This window comes from Platichthys flesus, chromosome 3 (genome assembly GCF_949316205.1).
Source record: "Platichthys flesus chromosome 3, fPlaFle2.1, whole genome shotgun sequence".
Taxonomy (NCBI): Eukaryota; Metazoa; Chordata; class Actinopteri; order Pleuronectiformes; family Pleuronectidae; genus Platichthys; species Platichthys flesus.
In genome coordinates this window covers 743,106-769,073 of record NC_084947.1, presented here as the reverse complement: position 1 = coordinate 769,073, position 25,968 = coordinate 743,106, and the positions used below count along the sequence as shown (strand labels likewise).

Sequence of the window (25,968 nt, the reverse complement as noted above, 5' to 3'; positions counted from 1 at the left end):
GAAGAAGCCTTTTCTTCCAGCAGGCCTGTTTCACAAAGATGACTGCTACTCACGCCTCAGATGGAAGCATATCTCAGTACCTCGCAGACCTGTTTTGGAGAAGGTGGGTGCGTGAATATCTACCCAGCCTACAAGAACGTCAAAAGTGGATTTACTGTCAAGAAAAATTTGGAACCAGGACAAATTTTGATGATCCTGGATGACAATGCCCCCCGGAGCTCCTGGCTTCTGGGTAGAGTCGTACAAACCATATCAGACGATAAGGGACTAGTTCGATGATTACTAGTCAAAACTAAGTTCAGGACCTTGGCCTGTGGATAAACTCTGCCTCATATGTGACGTGGACACTTACAGTAACTGCAGTCGTGTGCAGGGCCAGAGTGTAGGCGAACTGCGACTCGGAAACTGAAAGGAGAAAGTGATTTGAACATTTGATTATTTCCTCTCATGTACATACAAGGTGTAAAAAATTAAGTTTGTTGAAGGTATTTTGGTTTAACTTGACTCTTGTGACTATGTTGCACGTAAATAATTATAAAGTTATCCTGCCTTATAGTTAGGGGCCGGAATTGTAAGAGCCATTATGCAGCAAGTGTGTGTGTATAGTTAAACATGTATGTTGTATTGATATTTTCTTATATTGTCCAGGTTTTGTAGTTTAAGTTTTGTACAGTTGAATTATATTTTGTTTTGAGCACTGTTTGCGTCTTTTTTGCAACAGTGTTCATCATATAGGTGCGTGTTGGAGCCAGCGCGAGTGGTTAGTGACGCGCAAGAAGAGATTGGGAGTGATTCTGTGGAGTAGACTCAAACAAGTTTTGACCGTGACATTTACGTGAAGATGACGGGAAAGTGATTGTTGACGTCAGTGATAAGAGATAAAGTGACATTGGGACCAGTTTGGAGTTAACCAATCTTCGATAATGGAATAGTTTGAACAGTGTTTCTGAACTGTGCTGGAAAGGAAAATAAAATCCATCACTTCAAGTGTAATCAGCCTCCTGGATTCGTTTGACATTGGGTTACAACGGGACGGGGTCTGATGTTTGGACACGAGTCGGCTGTGAGGAATTACTCCTCAGACACAAGCATCATCTACTACACAGTGTGTGGTTCACAGATTTAGCTTCAAAGAGGACCTGAGTTCTTCGTCCACAACTTGAGAGAGTGTGTGGTTTATGTTGATTGTAATGTGATAGGGTCTTCACAATGATGCCATGTTATATTATATTACATGTCATTTAGCTGACGCTTTTATCCAAAGCGACTTACATTTTTTTTAGAACACTCATCATTTTATGAGGGGCCATCTAGGGGTTCAGTATCTTGCCAAGGACACTTAGGCATGCAGATGGGATAGAGTGGGATTCGAACCGGCAACCTTCTTGTTGCAGAGCACCCGCTCTATCCCCTAGGCCACGCTCTCCCCCACATTAAGTACAATGATGCAATCCTACAGTTCAGGAGAACTGGAGCTCCTCTGGGTGTTTTGTTGTCACATGTGCCAACTTGTCTCTCATCAGTTTCCACAGAGCTCCTGAAGTGGACGGTCACAGAGAGACAAAGACGTGAATTCAATCTAAACGGCACAGGGACACAATCCCATCTACAGGGACACAATCCCATCTGGGTGAGTTCTACTCAACAAACCACATTTTGTGTCATTTAAAGCTCAACCCTTAAGTGAAGCTTTAATCAGCTGATTGATCCTTCGATTAAAATCACCATCAGTGGTTTGATAACATTTCAGTACAGGAGCGTGAAGAAGCTGTTTTTACATTGTTCTGAAGATAGTCTGGTTTTTAGAATAGACACAGAAACATTTATGTAACGTTAAAGAGACTTGAGTAAAGGTTTAAATCTGAATTCTTCAGATATTTGTCCACATCACTATTAGAATCACATGAGCAGGTATCAGCTGAAAATAAATATACTGAGCAGGAAAATGATTACATTCAAGAGACTGATTTTTCAAAAGTATTTTTAGAAAGCCAGAGTCCCACTGTGCTCTGTGAGGATGGTGTATTGAAAAATCTCAGCCAACGCAGCTCTCCAGGTTAAATGACCTTCAGAACATCTTGTGTCATTATTGACAGAGAAAGAGTTTTGTGCCAGGCTTTGCTTGTTTATCCCAAACTCACTATTTCTATTTGCCTTCGGTCCAGAGGTCCACCATTTCTCTGGAGCTCAAATGTGGCGGTCTCTATTTTGCTCTGCTGCGTTCTCTCTTCACTTCATTCAGGCTTAATGGAAGCAGTTGAACTTTATTCTGTAACAAATAAGGGACAAACAGCCACAGTCATCCACAGCAAGAGCATCTGCTCCCTCTGAGGTTTAAACGAAGTGCCTCACACTTAATCCCTCAGAAGCTCCCACTGTGAGTTTTCAAAATAAAATGCATACGTCAAAATAAAAGACATAAGTCAAAACTGTGGCTGCAGTCCCAAGTTGAACAAGACCAAGCATATTCATCAATGTGCCTTTTCCTGATTACACCATGAATTACAAGCTGGTGGACAGGACACGCTCACATCACAGCATCATCAGACTATTATAAATGAATTATTATAACTGTTTACGTTTGGCTCTGTACGTCTGTCACCAAAGACAGTGGAGAGAAAGAGGCATACCGCTAAAATAATAATCCATAATCCATGACTCTGCTCTGAGTTGGACGAAGACATAAGAGCAGGAAAAATGAGCAGCTTGAATATCTACTGATACTGAAGAGACAAGAAAGTTGCTGAACTGCACAGAACCAGAATCACATCAGAGAAAATCCAATAAAAGCAAAAAGCTGAACTGCTTGTTTCTTCTTCCACCTGGAAGACATGAGATTGAAATCAAGGTGTGGAATCGATTTTCAGAGCGGATGAACATGTTGTGCAGGGCTGTGGTTTTCATTTTCTATATGCTTGTGTCACAGGATAATTATGCACAGGAAGTCGAAAGTAGTTTGAGACGCAATAGAAATGTCAAATATAAAAGTTACTTTCTTATTGAACTATTAAATGTTCAATACTAATGTTAGATGTCCATATTGTGATGGAGACATTCATTGGCTGAGATTGAGAGAGAGAGATCCTCCCGTCTGAGAGACCGATCTGATGGGAACCACACGAGTGTGAAGTGATCAGATAACTGGGCCCAGTGGTGGGAGCATGTATTGCACACAGAAGCTGCAGCAGTGCTGGGAGGGGCTGGGATGAGGGTGTTGGTCCTGTGACTCGGTCCATGACATGTTGAAGGAACACAGACTGATGATGGAGGAGAATCTGAGCAAGTTCCTACAACCTTTCCTCGTCAGCAGTCCTTTGTGTTTAGCAGATTGTGATGAGAGTCATCACTTCTTCCATGATCAACTTCTTTTCCTGTGCTTAATCATTTGCAGCGTGATGGGAGGTCGGACGCAGACATGGGGGATACTGAGCCTCCTGATCCTTTTCAGCCTCCTCAGCCTCAATCAACCAATCCGTAAGAAAAAGTTTCATTTTGAAGAACAACGTCTTCTCTCAACAGATATGGAAGCACAGACCATCTGCTCCCCCCACAGGATGTTGAGCAGAAGTGAAAACTGGATTTCCCCTATTTTTCTCTAACCTATAAAGTTTGTAATTAAAGTTCATCAGCTTCTGTTGATATTATCCATTGCAGTTTCAACAAGTGTGTTTTGATCTGTGAATAAACACGAGCAGAGGAAACAGCTACAGCAGATGTTGGGGATGATTAAATGTTGTTTGTACTTTCCAGAGGTGAGAGATGAAGAGTGGGAGGAGCTCGGACCGGACCTCGCTGCACTGCACCGTCTGAGGAACCTGCCTGAACACATGTTTCATGAACGGCTCCAGGATTCTGCACTACAAAGGTTTGATAATTGTTATAAATGTTGTGACACTGTCAAGTGGTGCTTTTTATATATTTAATGGGGGATCTTTATTTCATTGACAGTGTCACTGGAGACAGACGGGACAGAGAGGGGACAGAGAGAATGGACTGGACCTCCGTCAAAGAGCCGAAGCTGGACTCAAACATGAACTCCGCCCTGAAACATGGTGTCCGTGTAGCCAGGTGACCACTGCAGCTTGCCCACAAGTTTATTCATTATAATATAAGTAGATTTATCATTATTATTCACTTTGATCATTTTAATGATTCCAATGAGTAGGAGTTTGAAACGTTTTCATGCTCAAATGTTCTGAAATCACTTTCCTCAGACTGTCCATTGCTGCAGCTCCTCTTTCAGCCACTGTCCTTAACACTTGGCTTCAGCTCCTGTCTCTTTAAGACCATCCTGCTGCTGTGATTGGTCAACCACTTTCATCACCTGAAGGACTTGTTAACCTCCTCTCGCTGTCCTTGTTCTTTTTTACATGACATCACGATAAGACAGAAATATTGTCTGGAGCTTCAGCAACTGAAAAAACAATTTGCGGAGCTTCTATGAGCGAATGGATTAGGATAGTTTTGGTAAATGGTAGAGGAAGGATTTTAAATTCAAGTTTTGATTCAATTTTACTTGTAAAATCATAACACACATTATCTCAATGCTCTTCTCAATGTCACACAAATCACATAAAGGTGACACAAAAGCATAGATTTTGAATAAAGAAGGACGACATGACAGCTCCCAAAAGTGAGGACAAATCATCTTGATCGCCACCTTGTGGCTGGCTGAGGTGTGGTATTAAACCTGTGTTAGCAGATGGGACATGAACCCGACATAAAACTCAAAGTAGACGTTAAATAAAAGTTGTCAAAGATGTTTCCTTCATTTCAGTTCTTATCTCAATGATGTTGGTTCAAGTGTTTCTGATCAGTTTGGTTTTATTCGTTATTTGATGATTGACAGCTGAGGCTGACTCCTGATTGGTCGATGAACACAAATGAGGTGTTCCTAATCTTAAATCAGAGACAAAGGAACTTTTCACGTGGTCTTAATCTGATTTCATGAGATGTCGCTGAGCCCTCTATGGCATGAACATGCTGATCTTCTTCCAGGGCGGATATGGACCGAACCCCAATGAGTTTGCTGGATGGTCTTCAGGACTGTGAGAACGTCACCGCCTGCATCATTCAAAGGAAACAGGTTGGTGGATTTTACAAGAAAGTGGGAAGCAGCACTGAGATTAAAAGAACTGAAATCAATCTGTCTGTTTAAAGAAAATGAAACTATTAAAAGACTTGATTGATCAAATTACTTGGAATGAGATTCCAGATCTTCATGCTTATGTGGGATGTAGGGATCAGTTTAAAGGGATAGTTCAAAAGAAAAATTAAAATTCCCTCATCATCTACTCCCCACTACGATGGAGGGAACAAAGTGTTTATCACCCATTCGACGGGAAACGACGTCATTTAAACCAAGTTGTAACCCCTGAGAGTCAACAGGAAGTGGCTAAGCTAGCGGAATTTGCATTTCCGACCATCGCTGAATGCACCTCGTCAGAAGACATCAGCTGACTTGAGGCTGATGTCCCGTCCCCCCCATCTTCATAGTTGTGAGTAGATAATGAGGGGATTTCATTTCTAGCTGAAATATCCCTTTAAAACCAGCATCGACATTCATGATGTATGTTGATATCAGAATCTGTAACTTTATTCTGATCTAACTACTCTCTGTCTTTTCATTCATTATCTCTTGTTTGATTTATTTTCTAGGACTTTGAAACCTTCTTGGACGGTTTTGAGGAACAGAAGATACAAGATCGGCTGCTCAGTGCATCTGAGATCTCACACAGCTACAGTCAAAAACTTCTCGTCATGACCGACAAAGACAAGTCAACAGAAGACAGAGTCCAACAGGAGTACAGCCTGGATCCTCATTACTCAGTGATCGTCAGCAAGGACTGTCTGTTCAATGAGTCCTGTTGCCCTGAAGCAGACGGCTACATCGTAGTGCAAATATTTGGAAGTGTTTCAGAAGATGGACAAAGTGTATCTGGGCTTTCTGGCTCATCTCTTGCAGAGCTGATGTTCAGACCATCACTGACAGGATCTCCAGTGTTCTCCCTTAATGGGAGCACGTCCACACACTTCCAGCAAAACTTCATGCACTTTTTTCAGAACCGTGGAATCAAAGCAGTCTTAGAAACCAACCAGGAGAATCACCAGCTGTACCAGGTCATGGATCAACCCGGATCCGTTTCCAGCTACAGAATTCCAAAAAGACCAGTTGATCACACCACCCAGTACGACCACCAGCAGATCATCATTATGGAATCTGACCCTGTGGTCAGAAAAGCTGCAACTTTTGTTTATGAGAAGCATCCAGAGGTGAGCTCTGTCTACATTCTGGATGAAAACCAAAGACCCAAACTGATCCGTGGGGCCTCTGGGCCTCTGTCAGAGGACAGCAGACTGGTGCTGGTCGGTCATGGGAGGAAAGACAATTCAGGAGACATGAGATTGTCTGGGTACGGAGCCCAAGATGTGGCCAAAGTAATCCAGAGGACCTCCAGAGTCAGTGATAAGATCAAAACAACAAGTGTGGTGGCATGTGAGGTCGGATCCGATAAAGTCTTCATCCAAACCCTGCTGACGGAGCTTCATAAGAGCAGCATTGAGACAGAGCTGCACCTGAGGGATGCTGTGACCCAGGTCCAGCACACGGGAGAGAAAATCACTAAAGAAATCTCTCCAGACGGAGTGAAGTGGCGTCACAAAGACGACAGCACGAAGGTGGTTGCAAACCTTGATAGAAACGGAGACGCCATTATTAGAAATGAGCCTGGCAGCAAAGGAGAGGCAGTGTTTACCAATGAAAGGAACTCTCTGATGGGCAAGCGTAAAGCAAAGTCGGATTCGAGCAATAAAGACAAACTTCCAAATGAGCCCAGGAGATTTATTCCCCAGAATGAAGACTTTAAGATGTTAAGTGATGGCTTATATGAAGTTGAGGCTCTGACTTGGGGATTATTTCATGCTGATCAGCCCCTTCCAGAAAAGGTCAGTTTCCAAAACTTGCAACAGTTAGATGAGCATTTTTTAATTGGGAAAAAATTCAGAGATAATAATAATAAGGAGAAAATGACTTGGATAAAGGACAAGAAAGAACTAGAGAGCATTCTTTCCAAGTGTTATGAGATTAAATCAGGCGAAGATGTAAGAAACATCATCCGTCACTATGCAAAGACGGAAGAAAATGAGGCCACATACCTGATGATCAATGACTGGATATTAGAAGTTAATCCTGAAACTCTGTACGTTCATCCAGTTGGAAAAAAGCTTGACAACAATCAAATGGGAAATGAGGTCAAAATTGATGAAGTTAAGAGATGTGTTACTGAACAGATCGGCAAAGAAAGATACAGCGAAATGAAACCTAAAATAAAATCAAAGGAGAGATATGTTGAATATGTGGAAGGTACTTTGAAGGGAGAGCCCCTATATAACCTCGGTCTTTCCACTGAGGCCTGGTTCACCACATACTTCACGGCCTCAGTTATATCTGAATCTGCTAGAAATTTCCGGACATTTCCTCTGACTCTCATGGCTCTGGATATGGTACAAAGCCCAAATACAAAGGAAGCTGGAGTGAATTTCTTTTTTGAAGAACACCCAATGGCAACAGGAGGGAGTTGGATTGACCCAAAGAGTCGTGGATTCAGTGGCTCAACAACAGCGGATGTAAAGAAATTTGCAAAACTAAAGACAGTCCTAGAAAAAGAGCTCCGTCTGTACAACTTGTGGTTAAAGAATGGTGACCCAAGTGTTCTGTCTCGGATATTGGAGGTTGCTGATGAATACAAGGTGATTGAAAATAATTCACCTGAACGAGAAACCATAAAAACAGATTACGAGACTTTTCAATCAAAAGTAGACAGAGTTTGGAATCAACCATCTGGTTCCTTAGGAGGAAACGATGACGGCCACGTAACATCACAAGACTTAAAATCTGCCTCAGAGTTGGAAAACTCCTTCAAACTGGAATCCTATTATTCACGGGCATCTGCGTCATTATCTGAAGAAATCCACAGCCGGCTGAAGGAGAAATATGGTGAAAGTCTGGCGGGCCTGCATCTCAAGGAAGGTAGTGACCGAATAGAAAAGGGACAGTTCATATGTGAGCTGCTGTCGAAGGATGCTGATGCTACACCTGTTGAATTCAGGGTGGAGTTATCTCCAGAGAGTCTACGCCACAATGAGAACGTGTTCAAGGGCCTAGACACAGCAGCTCAGGACATGGAGGGTTTCAAACCCCAACACCCAACCAACAAGTTTGCAGAGCACACTGGAACTGCTGTCGGTGCACTGGGCCTCCTGCTGGGCATGAATGGAGCTGTTAATGCTTTTGAACACGGTGACATTAAAGATGGTGTAGTGGGAGCTTTGCAAACAGCTCATGGAGTCACAGGTATGACGATGTCTCTTATTGCGAGACGAGCTCTGTCTTCAGAGACAAGAATCACCAGAGCTGCATCAACGATCATGAGAAGTTCTGCAATGAAGGGCACCATGACAGCTCTACCAATAGTGGGGATTGGATTTGGGATATACAGTCTGGAACAAGATATAGAGAGGGGGGGTGCACTGGGGGCGATTGACGGTGTCTTCGATGCGAGTATGGTTGTTTTGGATGTTGTTGGACTTGTTCAGCCTGAACTGGAACCCTTTATCATGCCTATAAATCTGGCTCTATCAGTGCTTCGGATGGTCTCTGATGATATTTATATGGGCGTAGAGCATGAACTCAACAGTCTCCCCACGGACGCTGGACTTCTGGATAAACTGGGAGCTGTTATTGTTGGCATTGATAAGGGTCTTCTCCATTTTGAATTTCAAGTGGCTAGTGTGTTTTACAATTGGCATTATAATGAAATTGAGGATGGTAAAAGACTTGTTGAGCAGATATCAGACTATAAACAATATTACACAGTTATAACGGAACACGATGGAGCGACTGCTGTTGATTTTAGTAGCGGCAGCTCCTCTTGGAATGGAGGAGGCATTGACTTCTGTCTGGCTGATCAGGGTCAGTCTCAGTTCTGCATGAACTATTTTGTATCTAGTGATGAGACTTTTGGGGAAGAGTGTTGGAACATTAACACACAAGGAAGCGATGATATCATTCTTGGCCTGGGAGAGTCACATGAATTACAGTATAAGACACTACAAAAGAAAATAATCTGGTTCATACCAGCTGGCTCTGTGAAAGTGGTTTCTGGTTATGAAGCGGTTTCAAATTCAAGATATGGAAAATACAAAGGAAACAGAGATTCAAATCGCTTTTTTGCAGTTGACAAATCAGAGGACGAGCGAGTGATGGAGCTGATGTTGACTTACTACTACCAGCTCTATGGGGAACCAGGTGATGACACATTCTTCCTCGGTCCTCAGAGAAGTTACGTTGAAGGCGCTGGTGGAAAGGACACATACATCATTCCTGTCAACGGCGGTAAAACAATCATTAACAACTACGATCCATCTAAAGCTCTGGACACTCTTCACTTCACTGCTGACTACAGTCACATTTCTGTGTCTAAATCTGGGAACCACGTTGTGTTGATGTATGAGAGCGACCACACTGTGACCATTCAGAACTGGTTTTCAGGAGAACTGTATCGTCACATGAACATGATGTCAGGAGACGGAGTCTTATTCGAGATTTCCTCCACTGTGGTTTCTTCTGTTCGGCTGGTGGCCAGAGGAATTAACAAGATGTTTGAGACACATGGTGAATATGTGAACGCATCACAGCCACTTTTACAGAGCGTTACAAACATCTTTGGCTCTCAGTTTGATGATGTGCTCATTGGAAATGCAGAGAAGAACCTCATGGATGGAGGAGGAGGTGGAGATCATCTGACTGGTGGTGAAGGAGGAGACATCTACATGGTGAAAGGTAGAATTCATTCTTCAGTGATGATTGAAAATTACTCCAAAGACAATGAAACAGATGTGGTCCTAATAGAAGCAGATCTAAAGACTTGTAGAGTCACAGTACGAGGGGATGATGTCGTTCTGACAGCTTCACATGCGACTACAGACATTAAAGTGACTTTACTGAACTGGTTCCGATCAAAGAACGACAGACACTTGTTCTTCATCACCAACGACATGATCTCTTTCTCACTCTCAGCTCACAAGGATGATTGTCTGCATGCTCACACATTCACCAGCTGCATAAAAAGCTTCAGTATTGATTACAGCAGGTCCACATCTCCTCTGCGGGTGGACCTCGAGTCTGAGGCGTATGAAAGTGTGACAGAGGTCCGTGGGTCACACTTATCTGATCTGATCAGAGGGAACAGAGAGCACAACGTGTTCCTCCCAGGAGGAGGTTATGATAGACTAGAGGGTAGAGGAGGTGAGGACTGGTACGTTATCACACCAGGCCAAGGAACTAAATACATTGTTAACTTCTCACCTGATCTAGTCATGGACATTCTCTTCATTAAAGACCAATATCAGAGTATAACATGTACTTGTGATGTACCCTACATCATCATCTCTGTGTCTGGCAGAGAAACTGTTGTTTTGAATTCCTGGTTTAAGTCAAAGTATCATCAGCACCTGCAGATCAAGACCAGCGATGGAATAACAGCTGGACTGAGTTCGAACATCAGCAGCTGTGACGACATGAAGACTTTAATGTTCCCCATCACTGTTGATTACAGAAACCAGAAACCTGAAGCACTTTCCCAGAAAGAGTCAGATCAGAGAGGAGAAGATCCAGAGTGTTTCAGATACAGAAGCAGGAACTCAAAGGACAAGCTCTTCTGTGGCCTCCAAGTGATGGTGATGGATGAAGTTGACTCAGTGAAAGAAATGTTTGGCTCGGCAGGTTTCGACATCATGGTTGGGAACAGGAAGGACAATTTGCTTGATCCTTCCATTGGGGGGGCACTGATGTCTGGAGGTGAAGGAAAAGACACTTACATCATCAAACAGGGATACGGAGACAACTTAATGATCGATAACTTTGCAAACGACCAGAAAACAGACACCGTGTTAATTGACATGGATTTTGTCGCTGGCGGCCAAGTTACCCTGGACTCATCATCAACAGGAGATCTGAAGGTGACAATCACAACGAAAGGGGAACAATTCAAATTCACACTGATGGGCTACAACGACAGTTACCAAAACCAGCACCTGGAGTTTCAGAGCTCTGACGGCGTCCTTTTTAAATTGAAATCACTGAACTCAACTGCAGAAGGTCCTTTGTTCCAGACTGAGGCTTTCAAAGTGACTCTGCCACCGTCGCAGTCCGACTGTCGCTTCGACCTCGGCTCTTGGCAAAATCTGTCAAAGGTCCACACAGTGCAAGGTTGCCCCTCCCAGTCCAATGACATCCTAGGTAACGATGAAGACAACGCGCTTATTGGTGGGTGGAAGGACGACACCTTGGCAGGAGGTCAAGGAGATAACACACTGATAGGAGGAAATGGAACTGATATCCTGATTGGTGGGTCAGGAGACGATACTCTGTATGGAGAGGATGGAGACGACACAATGATGGGAAACTCTGGCAGCGACGTCTTCATTCCTGGACCTGGAGCAGATCTAATAGACGGAGGTCCTGGCAGAGACACAGTTCTGTACCGGGGGGATCATGTAAAGGGTCGAGGAGTCTACGTCAACCTGCTCACTGGACAAGGTCTCTACGCTGATGCCGAAGGGGACGTGTTGAAGGACGTGGAGACTTTGATTGGCACCATCTACTCTGACATCTTGGTGTCTGGCTATGAAAGTTCCCTTCTCAAAGGTTCGGATGGGAACGACATCTTGGTGTCCACTGGTGGAGATTACCTGGTGGGAGGGGATGGAAGCGACATTTACATGTTGGCTTTCCAGAGCGGCTCAGTCACCATCGACAACTGTGCAAAGGACAACGCCACAGATGTTCTGTTCTTAGGATCAGGGTCACCACTGGCGTTCAACTGCCAGATCCTCTCTGACAGAGTCATCCTGTCTTTCTCTTCATTAAACCAAAGAGCTGTTAAGATTTCACTGGAAGGATGGATCAGTGGGGAGAGCGCCTGTGGTCACCTGGTGGTGGTTTCCTCAGGGCTCCAGATGTCAGTGACCGAGCTGTTAGAGGAGTGTCAGTTAAAACAGGAGAAACGAGGTGTGCTCATCAGGCGTTGGTTGGAGCATCTGAAGCACTCTTGGTATCAACAGCTTCTTCGTGTTAAAGAATTCTGGGACAAATTCTTCTGAGTTCTGACATACTGCCGAATAGGTTGATCCATGCATAACCAATATTACATTTTTCTTTAATTACGATTTGTGGTTGGGTTGATGTATTGTTATATCAATTTACTCTTGTCATGTTTTACTAAGTAGGACAAATGGCTCAATATATTCAGAGACACTGTTTATGAGGCTGTGAGTGATTCACTATAAGCTTCAATCTGCTGTTGCTGCTTTAAACTCCTGATACTGTTCAGAAGAAATTACAAAGAGTTTTGGTGGTTGAGTCTCATCCTGAAATCTAAAGTTGATCAGATTTCCTGGTGAGAGGGTCAGGCACGATGACAACACTTCTTTATGAAGAATTCATGCTTTTAAATGACTTATACGTTTGATTGATATATTGGGCTGTCTTGGTATGTGGAGGTTTTCTATGGAGGACCATACATGACATAAGTAAAAATAAATAAATAAATAAATGTATAAATAAATACAGAAATAAATAAATAAATGAATAAATAAAAATGGAAATAAATAAATAAATACAGAAATAAATAAATAAATATGTTAATACCAAAAGAAATGTCAAAAGAAATGTCTTAAATATATTTTAACATTTATTTTTTCCCTGATACATTTCCTTTGCATTTGCAGTGTCCTTATGCTAATGAGAAAGGCGGGCCTAACCGCAGTCTCATGCAGGATTGGTCACAGGAGTGTAATGATCCAGCCCTACTACTTCTGCCTTTCAATGCTGGTGTCCAGTAGCTGTTTGCAGCGTTGAGCCAGTTCACACTTAAAATGAACTAGTTCAAGTTCAGAGGGTTAGTTAAGGTTATTTTTTATTGGGATGATTTAGGTGTCAGTAGTCCTGACTGTGAGCGTCACGTCTCGTGTTGTACTGAGCACAAGGAGCGAGCCGAGAGGAGGAGGAGGAAACAGAAACTCCAGCTCGGTACAAACCACCTGCAGCCTCTGCTCTGATCATGAAGACGCTGATCTCTGAGCAGATGTGACCAGAGAAACTCTTTGTTTCCACTGTTTCCACTGTTCCACAGAGTCACTAACTGGCTGCTTCACGGTGAAGAGCTCAAGTCTCAGTCACTGCCCGTGTCTCTGAGCGATTGTGTGGCGGAGCGCAGGGGCTGTGTGTGTGTAGCTCAGTTGACCAATCCTGCTCGAGACTGAGGTTAGGCCCGCCTTTCTCATTAGCATAAGGACACTGAAATCGAAAAATAAAAGTTGGAATAAATGTGGAAATAAATAAATAAATATGGAAATAAATGCAGAATTAAATAAATCAATGTCTTAAACTTATTTCCACATTTATTTATTTATTTCCACTTTTATTGCAACTTTTATTTATTTCCACATTTATTTATTTCCACATTTCAGTGTCCTTATGCTAATGAGAAAGGCGGGCCTAACCTCAGTCTCGAGCAGGATTGGTCAACTGAGCTACACACACACACACAGCCCCTGCGCTCCGCCACACAAGCGCTCAGAGACACGGGCAGTGACTGAGACTTGATCTCTTCACCGTGAAGCAGCCAGTTAGTGACTCTGTGGAACAGTGGAAACAGTGGAAACAAAGAGTTTCTCTGGTCACATCTGCTCAGAGATCAGCGTCTTCATGATCAGAGCAGAGGCTGCAGGTGGTTTGTACCGAGCTGGAGTTTCTGTTTCCTCCTCCTCCTCTCGGCTCGCTCATTGTGCTCAGTACAACACGAGACGTGTCGCTCACAGTCAGGACTACTGACACCTAAATCATCCCAATAAAAAATAACCTTAACTAACCCTCTGAACTTGAACTAGTTCATTTTAAGTGTGAACTGGCTCAACGCTGCAAACAGCTACTGGACACCAGCATTGAAAGGCAGAAGTAGTAGGGCTGGATCATTACACTCCTGTGACCAATCCTGCATGAGACTGCGGTTAGGCCCGCCTTTCTCATTAGCATAAGGACACTGCAAATGCAAAGGAAATGTATCAGGGAAAAAATAAATGTTAAAATATATTTAAGACATTTCTTTTGACATTTCTTTTGGTATTAACATATTTATTTATTTATTTCTGTATTTATTTATTTATTTCCATTTTTATTTATTCATTTATTTATTTATTTCTGTATTTATTTATACATTTATTTATTTATTTATTTTTACTTATGTCATGTATGGTCCTCCATAGTTTTCTGAGCTGTCCCCACATAGTGAGTTGGTATAAACAGCCGTTAACTTACCAATCAGAAGAATCTAACCTGATTCCTTCAGTCGCCCCCTTGTGTCTCCAGAGGAGGAAACTACAACTGTGCTGACAGATCCTTTGTTTATATATCAGCTTCTTTTATTTGTTCTATATCCAATACTCTGGTCTAATGTTGTCTTTTCAAAGTAAAGGTATGACAATCACTGCATGTGTACTTGATTGATTCTGATGAATAAAAATATTATATTAAATATCATTTTGTCTTTGTCGTGCGAGTGAATTAAAAGTGAAGCGGCAGGAAACAATGTTTTCAAAACAAAATAATAATGTAAATAATGTTGTTGCCTTAGTCCAACCAGGTTTAATTTCTGAGAGAAACTTCTCCACACTGATGTTTTATTAGAACCATTAAAAATAAATAAATACTATATACAACCAGTAGCTTATATACAATACCACATTCCCCTGCACCTCTGGATCTGATGTCAGACGGAAGACAGACAAGAAGGACACACAGGAGAGACGTCCGAATCCATCAGCAAATTTATGAAGATATGACTCAAAATATGTCTCTGACTTTTTTTTAACTGAGAAGATATTTTTTAAAACACTCAAACAGACACTTAGCTTCAGTTTATATGTAACGTTGATCAACTCAACATTTCTGTCTCCTCTGTCTCATACGAGTGTCTTTCTTCAACTGTCAACTACCTGAGTCTGCTGATGTCTATGAGGACTTTATTAAACTAGTACTATTAGGTTTAGTATATTAGTAGTTATATATATTATATTCTTACATTTTTAACCTGTCCCGCTGTCCACTTCTCTCTCTGCCTTGGTCCTCTCAGGTTTAACATGTGTCTTCTCAGGTTTAACGTGTGTCTTCTCAGGTTTAACATGTCTCCTCTACAGTTCATCATGTGTCCTCAAGGATTCATTATGTATCCTCTATAGTTCATTGTGTGTCCTCTAGGGTTCATCATGTGTCCTCTACAGTTCATCATGTGTCCTCTACAATTCATCATGTGTCCTCTAAGGTAAATCAATTGTCCTCTACAGTTCATCATGTGTCCTCTAGGGTTCATCATGTGTTCTCTACAATTCATCATGTGTCCTCTAAGGTTCATCAATTGTCCTCTACAGTTCATCATGTGTCCTCTACAGGTCATCATGTGTCCTCTAGGGTTAATCATGCGTCCACTACAATCGTCATGTGTCCTCAAGGATTCATTATGTATCCTGTATAGTTCATTGTGTGTCCACTAGGGTTCATCATGTGTCCTCTACAGTTGAACATGTGTCCTCTGCAGTTCATCATGTGTCCTCTACAGTTATAATGTGTCCGCTAGGGTTCATCATGTGTCCTCTGCAGTTCATCATGTGTCCTCTACAGTTATAATGTGTCCACTAGGGTTTATCATGTTTCCTCTACAGGTCACCATGTGTCCTGGTCATCATGTGTCCTCTACAGTTTATCATGTGTCCTCTACAGTTATAATGTGTCCGCTAGGGTTCATCATGTGTCCTCTACAGGTCATCATGTGTCCTCTACAATTCATCATGTGTCCTCTACAATTCATCATGTGTCCTCTAAGGTAAATCAATTGTCCTCAACAGTTCATCATGTGTCCTCTAGGGTTCATCATGTGTTCTCTACAATTCATCATGTGTCCTCTAAGGTTCATCAATTGTCCTCTACAGTTCATCATGTGTCCTCTACAGGTCATCATGTGTCCTCTAGGGTTAATCATGCGTCCACTACAATCGTCATGTGTCCTCAAGGATTCATTATGTATCCTCTATAGTTCATTGTGTGTCCACTAGGGTTCATCATGTGTCCTCTACAGGTCATCATGTGTCCTCTACAGTTTAACATGTGTCCTCTGCAGTTCATCGTGTGTCCTCTACAGTTATAATGTGTCCGCTAGGGTTCATCATGTGTCCTCTACAGGTCACCATGTGTCCTGGTCATCATGTGTCCTCTACAGTTTATCATGTGTCCTCTACAGGTCATCATGTGTCCTCTACAGGTCACCATGTGTCCTCTACAGTTCATCATGTGTTCTCTACAATTCATCATGTGTCCTCTAAGGTTCATCAATTGTCCTCTACAGTTCATCATGTATCCTCTACAGGTCATCATGTGTCCTCTACAGGTCATCATGTGTCCTCTACAGTTTAACATGTGTCCTCTGCAGTTCATCATGTGTCCTCTACAGGTCACCATGTGTCCTGGTCATCATGTGTCCTCTACAGTTTATCATGTGTTATCTACGGTTCATCATGTGTCCTCTGCAGTTCATCATGTGTCCTCTAGAGTTCATCATGTGTCCTCTGCAGTTCATCATGTGTCCTCTGCAGTTCATCATGTGTCCTCTACAGTCTCCTGTGGTCGTCCCCGCTCCTGAACACCGCCTTGCAGTCCCCTGTCTGTCCACATGTTGTCGCTGGTGCGCTGGCTGAGCGCCTCTGAAATGCCCGGATGTTGTGGCAGCTAGCCCCTTCAGTGAATCGGCTAACCGCTGCGACGCTGCTGTTCGTGCCGCATCGGGGACTTTCGACCTTTTCTCCTCCCCCGGTTCACACAGGCTGCTTTTTAACGTCGGTAATTCGACATCGCTCGTTTATCATGACAGAAGCTGACTGAAGGGCTCGTGAAGTGTAGGTCTTATTGATTCTCCAGCCGGTTTGGCGGGACTCGATCGGGTTAACAATACGACGAGCTAAGGGCTAAAGCAGCTAGCGCCACAGGCCAGTCTGTTTTTTTCCAGGTAGCTAACACAGCTAGCTTAGCAGCTGTCATGGAAGACAAATCGTTCACTAAAGAACTAGACCAATGGATCGAACAGCTAAACGAGTGTAAGCAGCTCTCGGAAAACCAGGTCCGGACGCTCTGCGAGAAGGTAAGTGGCTCACACCGGGTTGGGTCCGTGTCGGGCGGCCTCGCTCTCAGTGTGGCCTGGATTGCGAAAGCGGCTCCGACTAATGCCTGGAATGAGGTTACGGCAAGGCGGCTATCTTCGCCCTGTTTTCGATCGGTCATCCTGCGGCTCTGTGTTCCACAGCCCCGCGGTCAGAGCCGGATCCGCACCCATGTTCCCACCCGAAAATTCGGCTTAATGCTCTGACCGAGCCCCCGGTACGGTTCTGATGGAAACGGTTTATCCGGCGACCGTCGTCTCTGGGAGGCCGAAAATTCGCATCCTTTACATCATTACCAGCAAGTAGTCGGAGCCCATTTTACTGCTCGTTGATTAACACGGGAAATCGAAGGACTGGGCGAGTGTTTGAATCTGCGGCTTTATTCATATTTGTGAGTTGTACGTAAAAACACAGAAATAAGTGGAGGTGATGATTCGCGCCTCGTCGCTTTCACGAGGAACGGATGTGTCGAGTCTCCGGTTTCAGGCGTCACCTCGGTTTGTTGCACCAGAAAACAAGTCGCTCTGAAACTGATGTTATCACAACACTGACCCTGCACCGACACATCACACAACCGACCAAGACAGACAACACTGACCCTGCACCGACACATCACACAACCGACCAGGACAGACAACACTGACCCTGCACCGACACATCACACAACCGACCAGGACAGACAACACTGACCCTGCACCGACACATCACACAACCGACCAGGACAGACAACACTGACCCTGCATCGACACATCACACAACCGACCAGGAGAGACAACACTGACCCTGCACCGACACATCACACAACCGACCGGGACAGACAACACTGACCCTGCACCGACACATCACACAACCGACCAGGAGAGACAACACTGACCCTGCACCGACACATCACACAACCGACCAGGACAGACAACACTGACCCTGCACCGACACATCACACAACCGACCAGGACAGACAACACTGACCCTGCACCGACACATCACACCACCGACCAGGACAGACAACACTGACCCTGCACCGACACATCACACCACCGACCAGGACAGACAACACTGACCCTGCACCGACACATCACACAACCGACCAGGACAGACAACACTGACCCTGCACCGACACATCACACAACCGACCAGGACAGACAACACTGACCCTGCACCGACACATCACACAACCGACCGGGACAGACAACACTGATCCTTCATGGTGGACAGAAGACAAATGATGTGAAATCGTCCAATCAGATAAGCCAGGATGCAGCAAACACATAGTTCCAAGTCTTCTGAGATTTACGTAGTCGAAAATGGCTGGACATGTATGCAACTGTGTGTTTGTGTGTATGTTTGTATGCATGTATGTAAGTTTGTGTTTGTGTGTATGTATGTACTTTGCACTGTGTCAACTCAGGGAGAACATGTAACTCGTATTAGCGTTACACCTCCTACATATGTTTTCCTGTTTGTCATTCTCTGCTCATCAAGTTTCTACACTTAACAAGAATCACGTTGAAATGTAAAGTGTTAATTGTCGATAATCATTTTTCTATCATTTCTGTCCATAATAAAACTGGACTCATTCAGACTGAACTGTATGTGTTGGACAAGGAGAACAAGTCATTTGAAGATGTCACATTTAGCTCTGACATATTTCTATAAAAATCTTTTATTTCATTGACTTAATAAGCGATTCATTGATAAAGATCATTCATGATTATTCCTGCAGTTCTACCTGCAGTTGACTTATTTTCTCTGAAGAAATAACAATAGGTATATATGGTTCAATATTGATGCTAAACACTTGTCCCGAGTCATAAGTTCATGACTTTAAAGTTCAGTGTGAAGAAATCATGTCATCGTCGTTTTATTGGATCCAGAACCTCCAGCTCTGATACCAGTCAGACATGTGCTGGTGTCTTCATCAGTGATTCATCTGCCACTTTAAATGTCTGGTCCAGTAAGAGTCTGGAATGTTGAGATATTGACTTTAAAGATTCAAATGTCCCGTTTGGTTTAACTGAAGATGTCCCGAGTCCAGATCGTGACGTGTGAAGCTGAACTGTGTCGTTTACCATCGAATCCTTGATTCATCGTCTTGTTGAGAGTTTGTGTTTCTCCACGAGGTGATCGACAGAAAAATGAGCTAATCTTCCATAAATCATTAAAAAAAAGAATCTCCAGTGATAATCAACCAATGATCAAACATGTTGGAACAGAAGCAGATGTGGAATTTGTCGTCTATTGAAGCCTTTTAATAAATGAAATTAATGCGACTCGTGTTTTGAACGAGCGTTAAAGGATTTTCCCAGAGGCTTAAAAAAGTTGTATTTCTTATTTGGTAAATTATAATAAATATAATCATGTTTGCGTTTCTCCCACTGATGCACTTTTTCTTTTTAATCATCTCTGATGAAAACAAACCTCAGATGATTCTTCTGACTAACTGGAATGTGACGGAAGTGCCACAATCACTCATCATAGCCTGAATACGAGATCATTTTATATTTACGTGTTTTTTTAGCTTTGCTTGTGTTTGAAGAGTTTTATTCAACCTCACGACTTCTCCCTTTAGTTTGACATAAAAGTCTTTAAGAGAGATCATTCATCTCATAATGAATGTGTGTCTGTGTCTTCTCTGCAGGCCAAGGAGATCCTGACCAAGGAGTCCAACGTGCAGGAGGTGAGAGTCACACACGTCTTGTTTCGGACTGAACCACAGAAACATGGAGCCATGATTTAAAATATAGTTTTATAGGAATAATTTGCTGAAACACAATACTTCTCTGAACACATCACATCACCCACCTCTGAATCTCACTGCTCCTGTTGAGTGTTTCGAGCCTCCGCTGTCTGAAGCATATCACAACTTGTTCCCACTGAAAGCTGCGTGAGCCTCAATTCATCCCATTCACTTGAACACAGGGGCTATGTATCCTTTAAGTAATTCAAAAAACAAAAGACTTAACATAGTAAAACGGAACAGTCAGAAATATGGATCTGTCCTGAAGCAGCTTTGGAGAAAAACGGAGTCTGGACTTTGAGTTCAGAAGAGTTTACCTTCAACAGAAGCTTCATCTCAGGTCCCTGTTAAGTCTAATCAGTAATGATGCCCCCCCCCCCCCCCCCCCCCCCAGGTGCGATGCCCGGTGACGGTGTGTGGCGATGTCCACGGCCAGTTCCACGACCTGATGGAGCTGTTTAAGATCGGAGGCAAGTCTCCCGACACCAACTACCTGTTCATGGGAGACTACGTGGATAGAGGCTACTACTCCGTGGAGACGGTCACGCTGCTCGTCACGTTAAAGGTTTGATCCCCCTCGGTCTGAATCCAGTAGATGAAGCTTTCTGTCTGTTTTATAAAGTCTTATTTCTTCTTTCCTTCTCGAGAGTGATGTTAATGTTACTTCCTTCTATCAGTGATCGTGTTGCTCTCTAAACTAGAAACTGTTTGTTTTGCACGGATCTCAACCAACAGACCGACCGCCAACACTCCAGTGATCGGTCGAAGTAACCCCAAATAACACCATTATACAAATCAATCAATATTAATAACTCTAAACATAAATTTAAATGACGGTTTTCTTTCCCAGCTACAGATTATGGAATGGCCCTCAGGCGTAAATCAAACTCTGCCACTGAAAGAAGGCAATCACCCTTTCTTTTGCAGGTTCACCCACATTCTCCAAAACATCATCTACTTATTTATTTAGGTGAAAAAGAGTGTGAACAGAGATCACTACTGATAAAGGGCTGAACCCGTCACGTGTACGTAGGTTCCATTTAGTTTTAGATTCAAAGGAATCAGTGGGGATGAAGCCTGAAGCTCCGGTCGTCACAGAATTACGTGAACCGCTGCTGGTCTCTTTTCTGAATTTAAAATATTGCAGCAGCACGTTCAGATGTTGATTCTCAGTCGGTTCCTGCTCTCGTGGACATTTTGTTTTATCAAGACAGATCTGATCAGCAGGACGCTGAACCGGCTTCAGTGTATCTAAAAAATCCGAATGGAATTTGCTCAGACAGAAGACAACAAACAGTCGGCCTCAGAATTCAGCTCCTGAAGAGTTCGTCTCACGAGCAGACGCTCCTGGTTTGCTTCTGTGGTCTGTGCTCTGATGTTTGATGGCTTCATAAACGTGTTGTCAAAACCCAGAGCAGCAATCTGTCAGCTGACAGCACAGATGAGCAGGAAGCTGATGATCCTCCCATACACAGATACGTTATGTATTCTGTCTTTTTTATGATCCTGCCAGATCAATAAAGTTGTTCATTCATTTTGTGACATTAAATCACTGCTGAGGCTGCGACTGTGTTTGCGTCGTCTGGACGTTCAATCTGAAAAAGAAAGAAGTGTTTTTAATTCTGAGTAATGTTCCGGCCTCAATGTTTGACTTGTCACCATTCTTGTGTTTGTTTGTTTGACACATTTCCCGGTGCTTTATGAATACAGTTGAGTTTAGTTTAGGGTCCAGAGTTGATGAAACAACAGTGAGTAGAGGTGGCTGAGGAGCAGGGCGTTCGTCCCTCCTCCAGAAGGTCGGCGGTTCGATCCCAGGCCTTCCCGTCTGCATGCCGAAGTTTCCTTGGGCAAGATACTGAACCCCTTATAGTTATCGGAAGTCGCTTTTCCAGACAAATGAAGTTTCACTTAGTTCTGTGTCTGGTTGCTGAAATAAGAAACTGGAGGATTCAACCAATCAGAATAAACTCCTGGAAGTTACAGTAGATCCGTGTCCCTGTGGAAACGTAGAGTTCCTCCAAAGGTTCCTAGCCCTGCAGGAGAAACACAGTGAGGAAACTAGTTTCACAGTGAGGTAGCAGCAGGAGTGTTTTAAAAGTGTACATATATATTTTATATATACTAATGTAGTTTCATTAACAAATAAACCCAATAAAATATAACATCAGCACCAGATCAATGGTAATAGTATTAAACATAATGAATGGCTTTGGACTTTTCTGGTGATGTAAATGTAAATAATTTGTCGTTCCAGATTTTGATTGGTTCTTTTATTGTCTTGTCATTAAGGTTCGTTTCCAGGAGCGAATCACCATCCTGCGAGGGAACCACGAGTCGCGGCAGATCACGCAGGTCTACGGCTTCTATGATGAGTGTCTGAGGAAGTACGGCAACGCCAACGTCTGGAAGTACTTCACAGACCTGTTCGACTACCTGCCGCTCACCGCGCTGGTTGACGGACAGGTATTCAATGACTTCATCTGGTTTTTGTACTGCGATGTATTTCCTCTCAGGAGCTTCCACGGTGTGAGGTCACGGCTCAATGCGACGTCCTGAATCTGAGTAACAAGCATCTCGATGAAATATGTTATACTGGAGGATAAATGGAAACATCAGCAGATAAATGTTGATTTCTGGTGATGTTGTTTCAGATCTTCTGTCTCCACGGAGGTTTGTCTCCGTCCATAGACACTCTGGATCACATACGAGCTCTGGACCGCCTGCAGGAGGTCCCACATGAGGTACACACTGAGCCACTGGGTCCTGCTGACAACAGGAAACAGAGTTTTGTTATCGTGCATTTGTTGGAGACAGTTTTTAGCAACTGAGGGATTCATACGGTGTATGACAGTCTTACTTATACTCCATACAGCTGAGACGTTAGCTAGCTCTGGCTAACGCTACTCTACAGGAAATCACTTCCTCTTCTTTGCTGCTCTAAAAACTCTTCCCAGTGGCAGCAGGGCTGGGCAGTATGACGATACACAATATATATCTTGATATTTTGAAATCTCCTCTAAATCACTGTACAAATGTTAAATTCATAAAAGTCCACAGGAAGTGGCGGAGCTAGCGGACGTTAGCATTTCCAACGGCCCCTGAATGCACCTCGTCGGAAGCGGCCATCGTTGTCGATGACCTCGTTTCAAGTTCAATATACATGTCGGCCTTCTGATCCCAGAGCAGCTGAGAGGAAACTCTGTGGTTTCACTGCTTGCTTCTACTGTTAAACTGACCGGCTGCATCATGTGAACACGTCTCACATCACAACACAACACACAGACACACACATAAGCCGCACACGTTCATCATTTGTAAACCGCTTCGTTCGGTTCAGTTTTCACAGAGTATGAACAATCTGTCAATAACCGTCTGTGAACACGTGAACTCTCTACATGGCCTCGGCCTCGTAGAGAGAGAAGTCATCAAGACTTTAAGTAAGACAGTTGTAATTTGTGCTGGTGTCTCTCTCAGGGCCCGATGTGTGACCTGCTGTGGTCGGACCCTGACGACCGCGGTGGGTGGGGCATCTCCCCCCGAGGTGCCGGTTACACCTTCGGACAGGACATCTCTGAAACCTTCAACCACGCCAACGGCCTCACGCTGGTGTCCCGTGCCCATCAGCTGGTCATGGAGGTAACACACACACACACACACACACACACACAAACACACACTAGGCTAGCTGCTCAGACACAGTCTGACCAAACTCAATAAAACAAACCAAATGGTTGTTTAGTCAACTTGAGAAGAAAACAATATTAAAATGAGCTTTTCTTCAAATGACTTTGTGCTTTATGAATTTAATATCACTGTTGGAGACGCGACACACACACGCAGGACATAGCTGTTTGTATTTTTACAGCCACTTTTGAACAATTTATTTCTTAAAAAATGAACTGAAGATGGAATTTACCCTCAGGTCCTTTTTTTTAAATTTAATTTAACGATCCAGTTGTGACTAAGCTACAGTCGGAGTCAGTGAGAGTTGAAAGGTTGTTTCTCTGGAGCGTAGTCGAGATCAGATGGAAACACACTCGTATCTGAAGCGTGACGCTGAGTGTGTGTTAGTCAAGTTGGAACAGACGCTCACACACAAGTGGACTGAAGGACCCACAAAAACCAGTGTCTCCATGGCAACATGATGGAGGTACCAGAGCAGCTTCACTTCACTTGAGACTCGGCTGCTGCAGCCAGAGCCTGAGAGGAGCCTTACATCTACACCTGAAGGGAAACACACAGTCAGACCCTCTGAAACAACCAGGGTTATGGATGGATGATGGATGGATGATGAATGGATGATGAATGGATGATGATTGATGGGTGATGGATATTTGGTGCTTTATTTAAACAAACCTGGGAAGTGATTGACGGGTGGAGACACAGCTGATATCTCAAGTCTGTATTTAGGAGATTTCTTAAAATTTTGACCAGTTTTCACTGGAACTCAAAGGTGAACAGATTATATTTCAGAGGTCAAAGGTCCCAGCGACCTCTGAACATGTTTGTGACAAACAACCACAGGACGTTAACTCAAGTTGTTTGTTTGTGTTGTTCAGGGCTACAACTGGGGTCACGATAAGAACGTGGTGACTATCTTCAGTGCTCCAAACTACTGCTACCGCTGTGGAAACCAGGCGGCCATCATGGAGCTGGATGACACTCTGAAATACTCTTTGTAAGTAATGGCTGCAGCCGGAGCTGCTTCTGTTCAGATTCAAACACTCACACGTGTTCATGTAGTTGAGATCCAGTTCCATTCAACATGAGAACAACCGTGACCACGTTTTAATCCCAAACTTGAATCACCACCTCTTTTTACGTGTTAATCTGTGACCTCATCAATAACTGAACCCTTTCTGCCTCCTCAGCCTTCAGTTTGACCCCGCCCCCCGTCGTGGCGAGCCCCACGTGACCAGACGCACTCCTGACTACTTCCTGTGAATGTCCAAAGCCGTCCCTGTCAATCATCCACGAAGCTCCACCCCCTCCCCCCCACCCCCTCATTTTGGATGGAAAGATATTAATGGTGATACTGTACCAGGGAGAGTAGAAACAAGCGATTGGCTGACGAATCCAGATTTTAACAGAGAGAAACGTAACGAGCGGCGCCCTCTACAGTCGTGTCTTCAGTATGCTGTCATTAAAAACAACACGTTCAACGATGATGATCTACTTTCTTCTTTTGTTTCTTACATGTTTGAAAACGAGATAATAAAACTACCAACGTGGACCAAATGTGCCATATTCTGATCCTTCTACCACAACGCGCAGGCTTCTTTCTTTTCTGTTTGTTCTTCTGTTTGTTTCTGTTGTTTTTTTTAGAGCAGCTCTAAAACCCGACCGCCCTGACGTCCCCTCCATCATCACATCACATGACATAAACAGTTTGTGCTTTTTCTGTTGCGAGATCATTTTAAAAAAGGTGGAGAAAAAAAGAAAAGTTTGCTTCAAGTAGTACAGCTGTGAGTTTTAGCTGTCCAGGCTGCAGCCGGTCGTCATCTCAGCAAGTATATTACTGTAATTTGAATAAAGACAACAGACGTATGAAATAAAATGTCCTATTGACAAACTACTGAGCTGCGTCGGTGTCGTCTCTTCAGGTTTTGATCTGTTTCCAGAAACAAAGTTCTCTGAAGAAGAAGCAGCCGATGGAACAGACTCCACAGGAAAAGCTCCAGAACATTTCAGGTCTGAAATCAACGTGGATTTGGGAAAAGATGTTTAACATTTGAGGTCTTCAGAAGGTTTTTAAATAAGTTTAAATATTTTGCATCATGCACATATAAACCATATAAACAGTGTGTAATGAGGGTTCGCTGAGTTCAGGTCTTGGTTTCTGCTCTGATGGTTTACCACTAAAATAAAAACCTGAAGCTGGAATTCTTTCTTAATTTTCAGCAACTGGTTTCATCCTGGAACAAACATTCAAACTGGAAACCAGAACTGCCTGTAACTTATTCACTGAT

General features: G+C 43.4%; 2 protein-coding genes across 2 annotated transcripts; both read left to right on the top strand.

The window, feature by feature from the left end:
- Positions 1–1,509: 1,509 nt before the first annotated feature.
- Positions 1,510–12,562, top strand: LOC133935459 (uncharacterized). The gene is made up of 6 exons (XM_062381248.1): positions 1,510–1,630; positions 3,392–3,474; positions 3,751–3,865; positions 3,949–4,068; positions 4,999–5,086; positions 5,659–12,562. Exons 2-6 carry the CDS (start codon positions 3,396–3,398, stop codon positions 12,160–12,162), a joined length of 6,906 nt encoding a protein of 2,301 aa, XP_062237232.1. The 5' UTR covers positions 1,510–1,630; positions 3,392–3,395; the 3' UTR covers positions 12,163–12,562.
- A 4,270-nt stretch (positions 12,563–16,832) lies between these two features.
- Positions 16,833–25,574, top strand: LOC133935443 (serine/threonine-protein phosphatase 2A catalytic subunit beta isoform). The gene is made up of 8 exons (XM_062381247.1): positions 16,833–17,246; positions 19,901–19,939; positions 20,394–20,564; positions 22,289–22,462; positions 22,651–22,740; positions 23,474–23,635; positions 24,559–24,677; positions 24,871–25,574. The coding sequence occupies exons 1-8, from the start codon at positions 17,145–17,147 to the stop codon at positions 24,941–24,943; spliced, it is 930 nt and encodes a 309-aa protein (XP_062237231.1). The 5' UTR covers positions 16,833–17,144; the 3' UTR covers positions 24,944–25,574.
- Positions 25,575–25,968: the final 394 nt, after the last annotated feature.

What these genes read in the sequence shown, in the direction of transcription:
- LOC133935459 (XM_062381248.1), top strand. Translation starts at nt 3,396, where the DNA reads ATGGGAGGTCGGACGCAGACATGGGGGATACTGAGCCTCCTGATCCTT. An exon ending in CATGGTGTCCGTGTAGCCAG is followed by an intron (nt 4,069 to 4,998) that starts GTGACCACTGCA and finishes ATCTTCTTCCAG; the next exon opens with GGCGGATATGGACCGAACCC. An exon ending in GCATCATTCAAAGGAAACAG is followed by an intron (nt 5,087 to 5,658) that starts GTTGGTGGATTT and finishes TTTATTTTCTAG; the next exon opens with GACTTTGAAACCTTCTTGGA.
- LOC133935443 (XM_062381247.1), top strand. Translation starts at nt 17,145, where the DNA reads ATGGAAGACAAATCGTTCACTAAAGAACTAGACCAATGGATCGAACAG. An exon ending in CGCTGCTCGTCACGTTAAAG is followed by an intron (nt 20,565 to 22,288) that starts GTTTGATCCCCC and finishes CTTGTCATTAAG; the next exon opens with GTTCGTTTCCAGGAGCGAAT. An exon ending in TGCAGGAGGTCCCACATGAG is followed by an intron (nt 22,741 to 23,473) that starts GTACACACTGAG and finishes TGTCTCTCTCAG; the next exon opens with GGCCCGATGTGTGACCTGCT.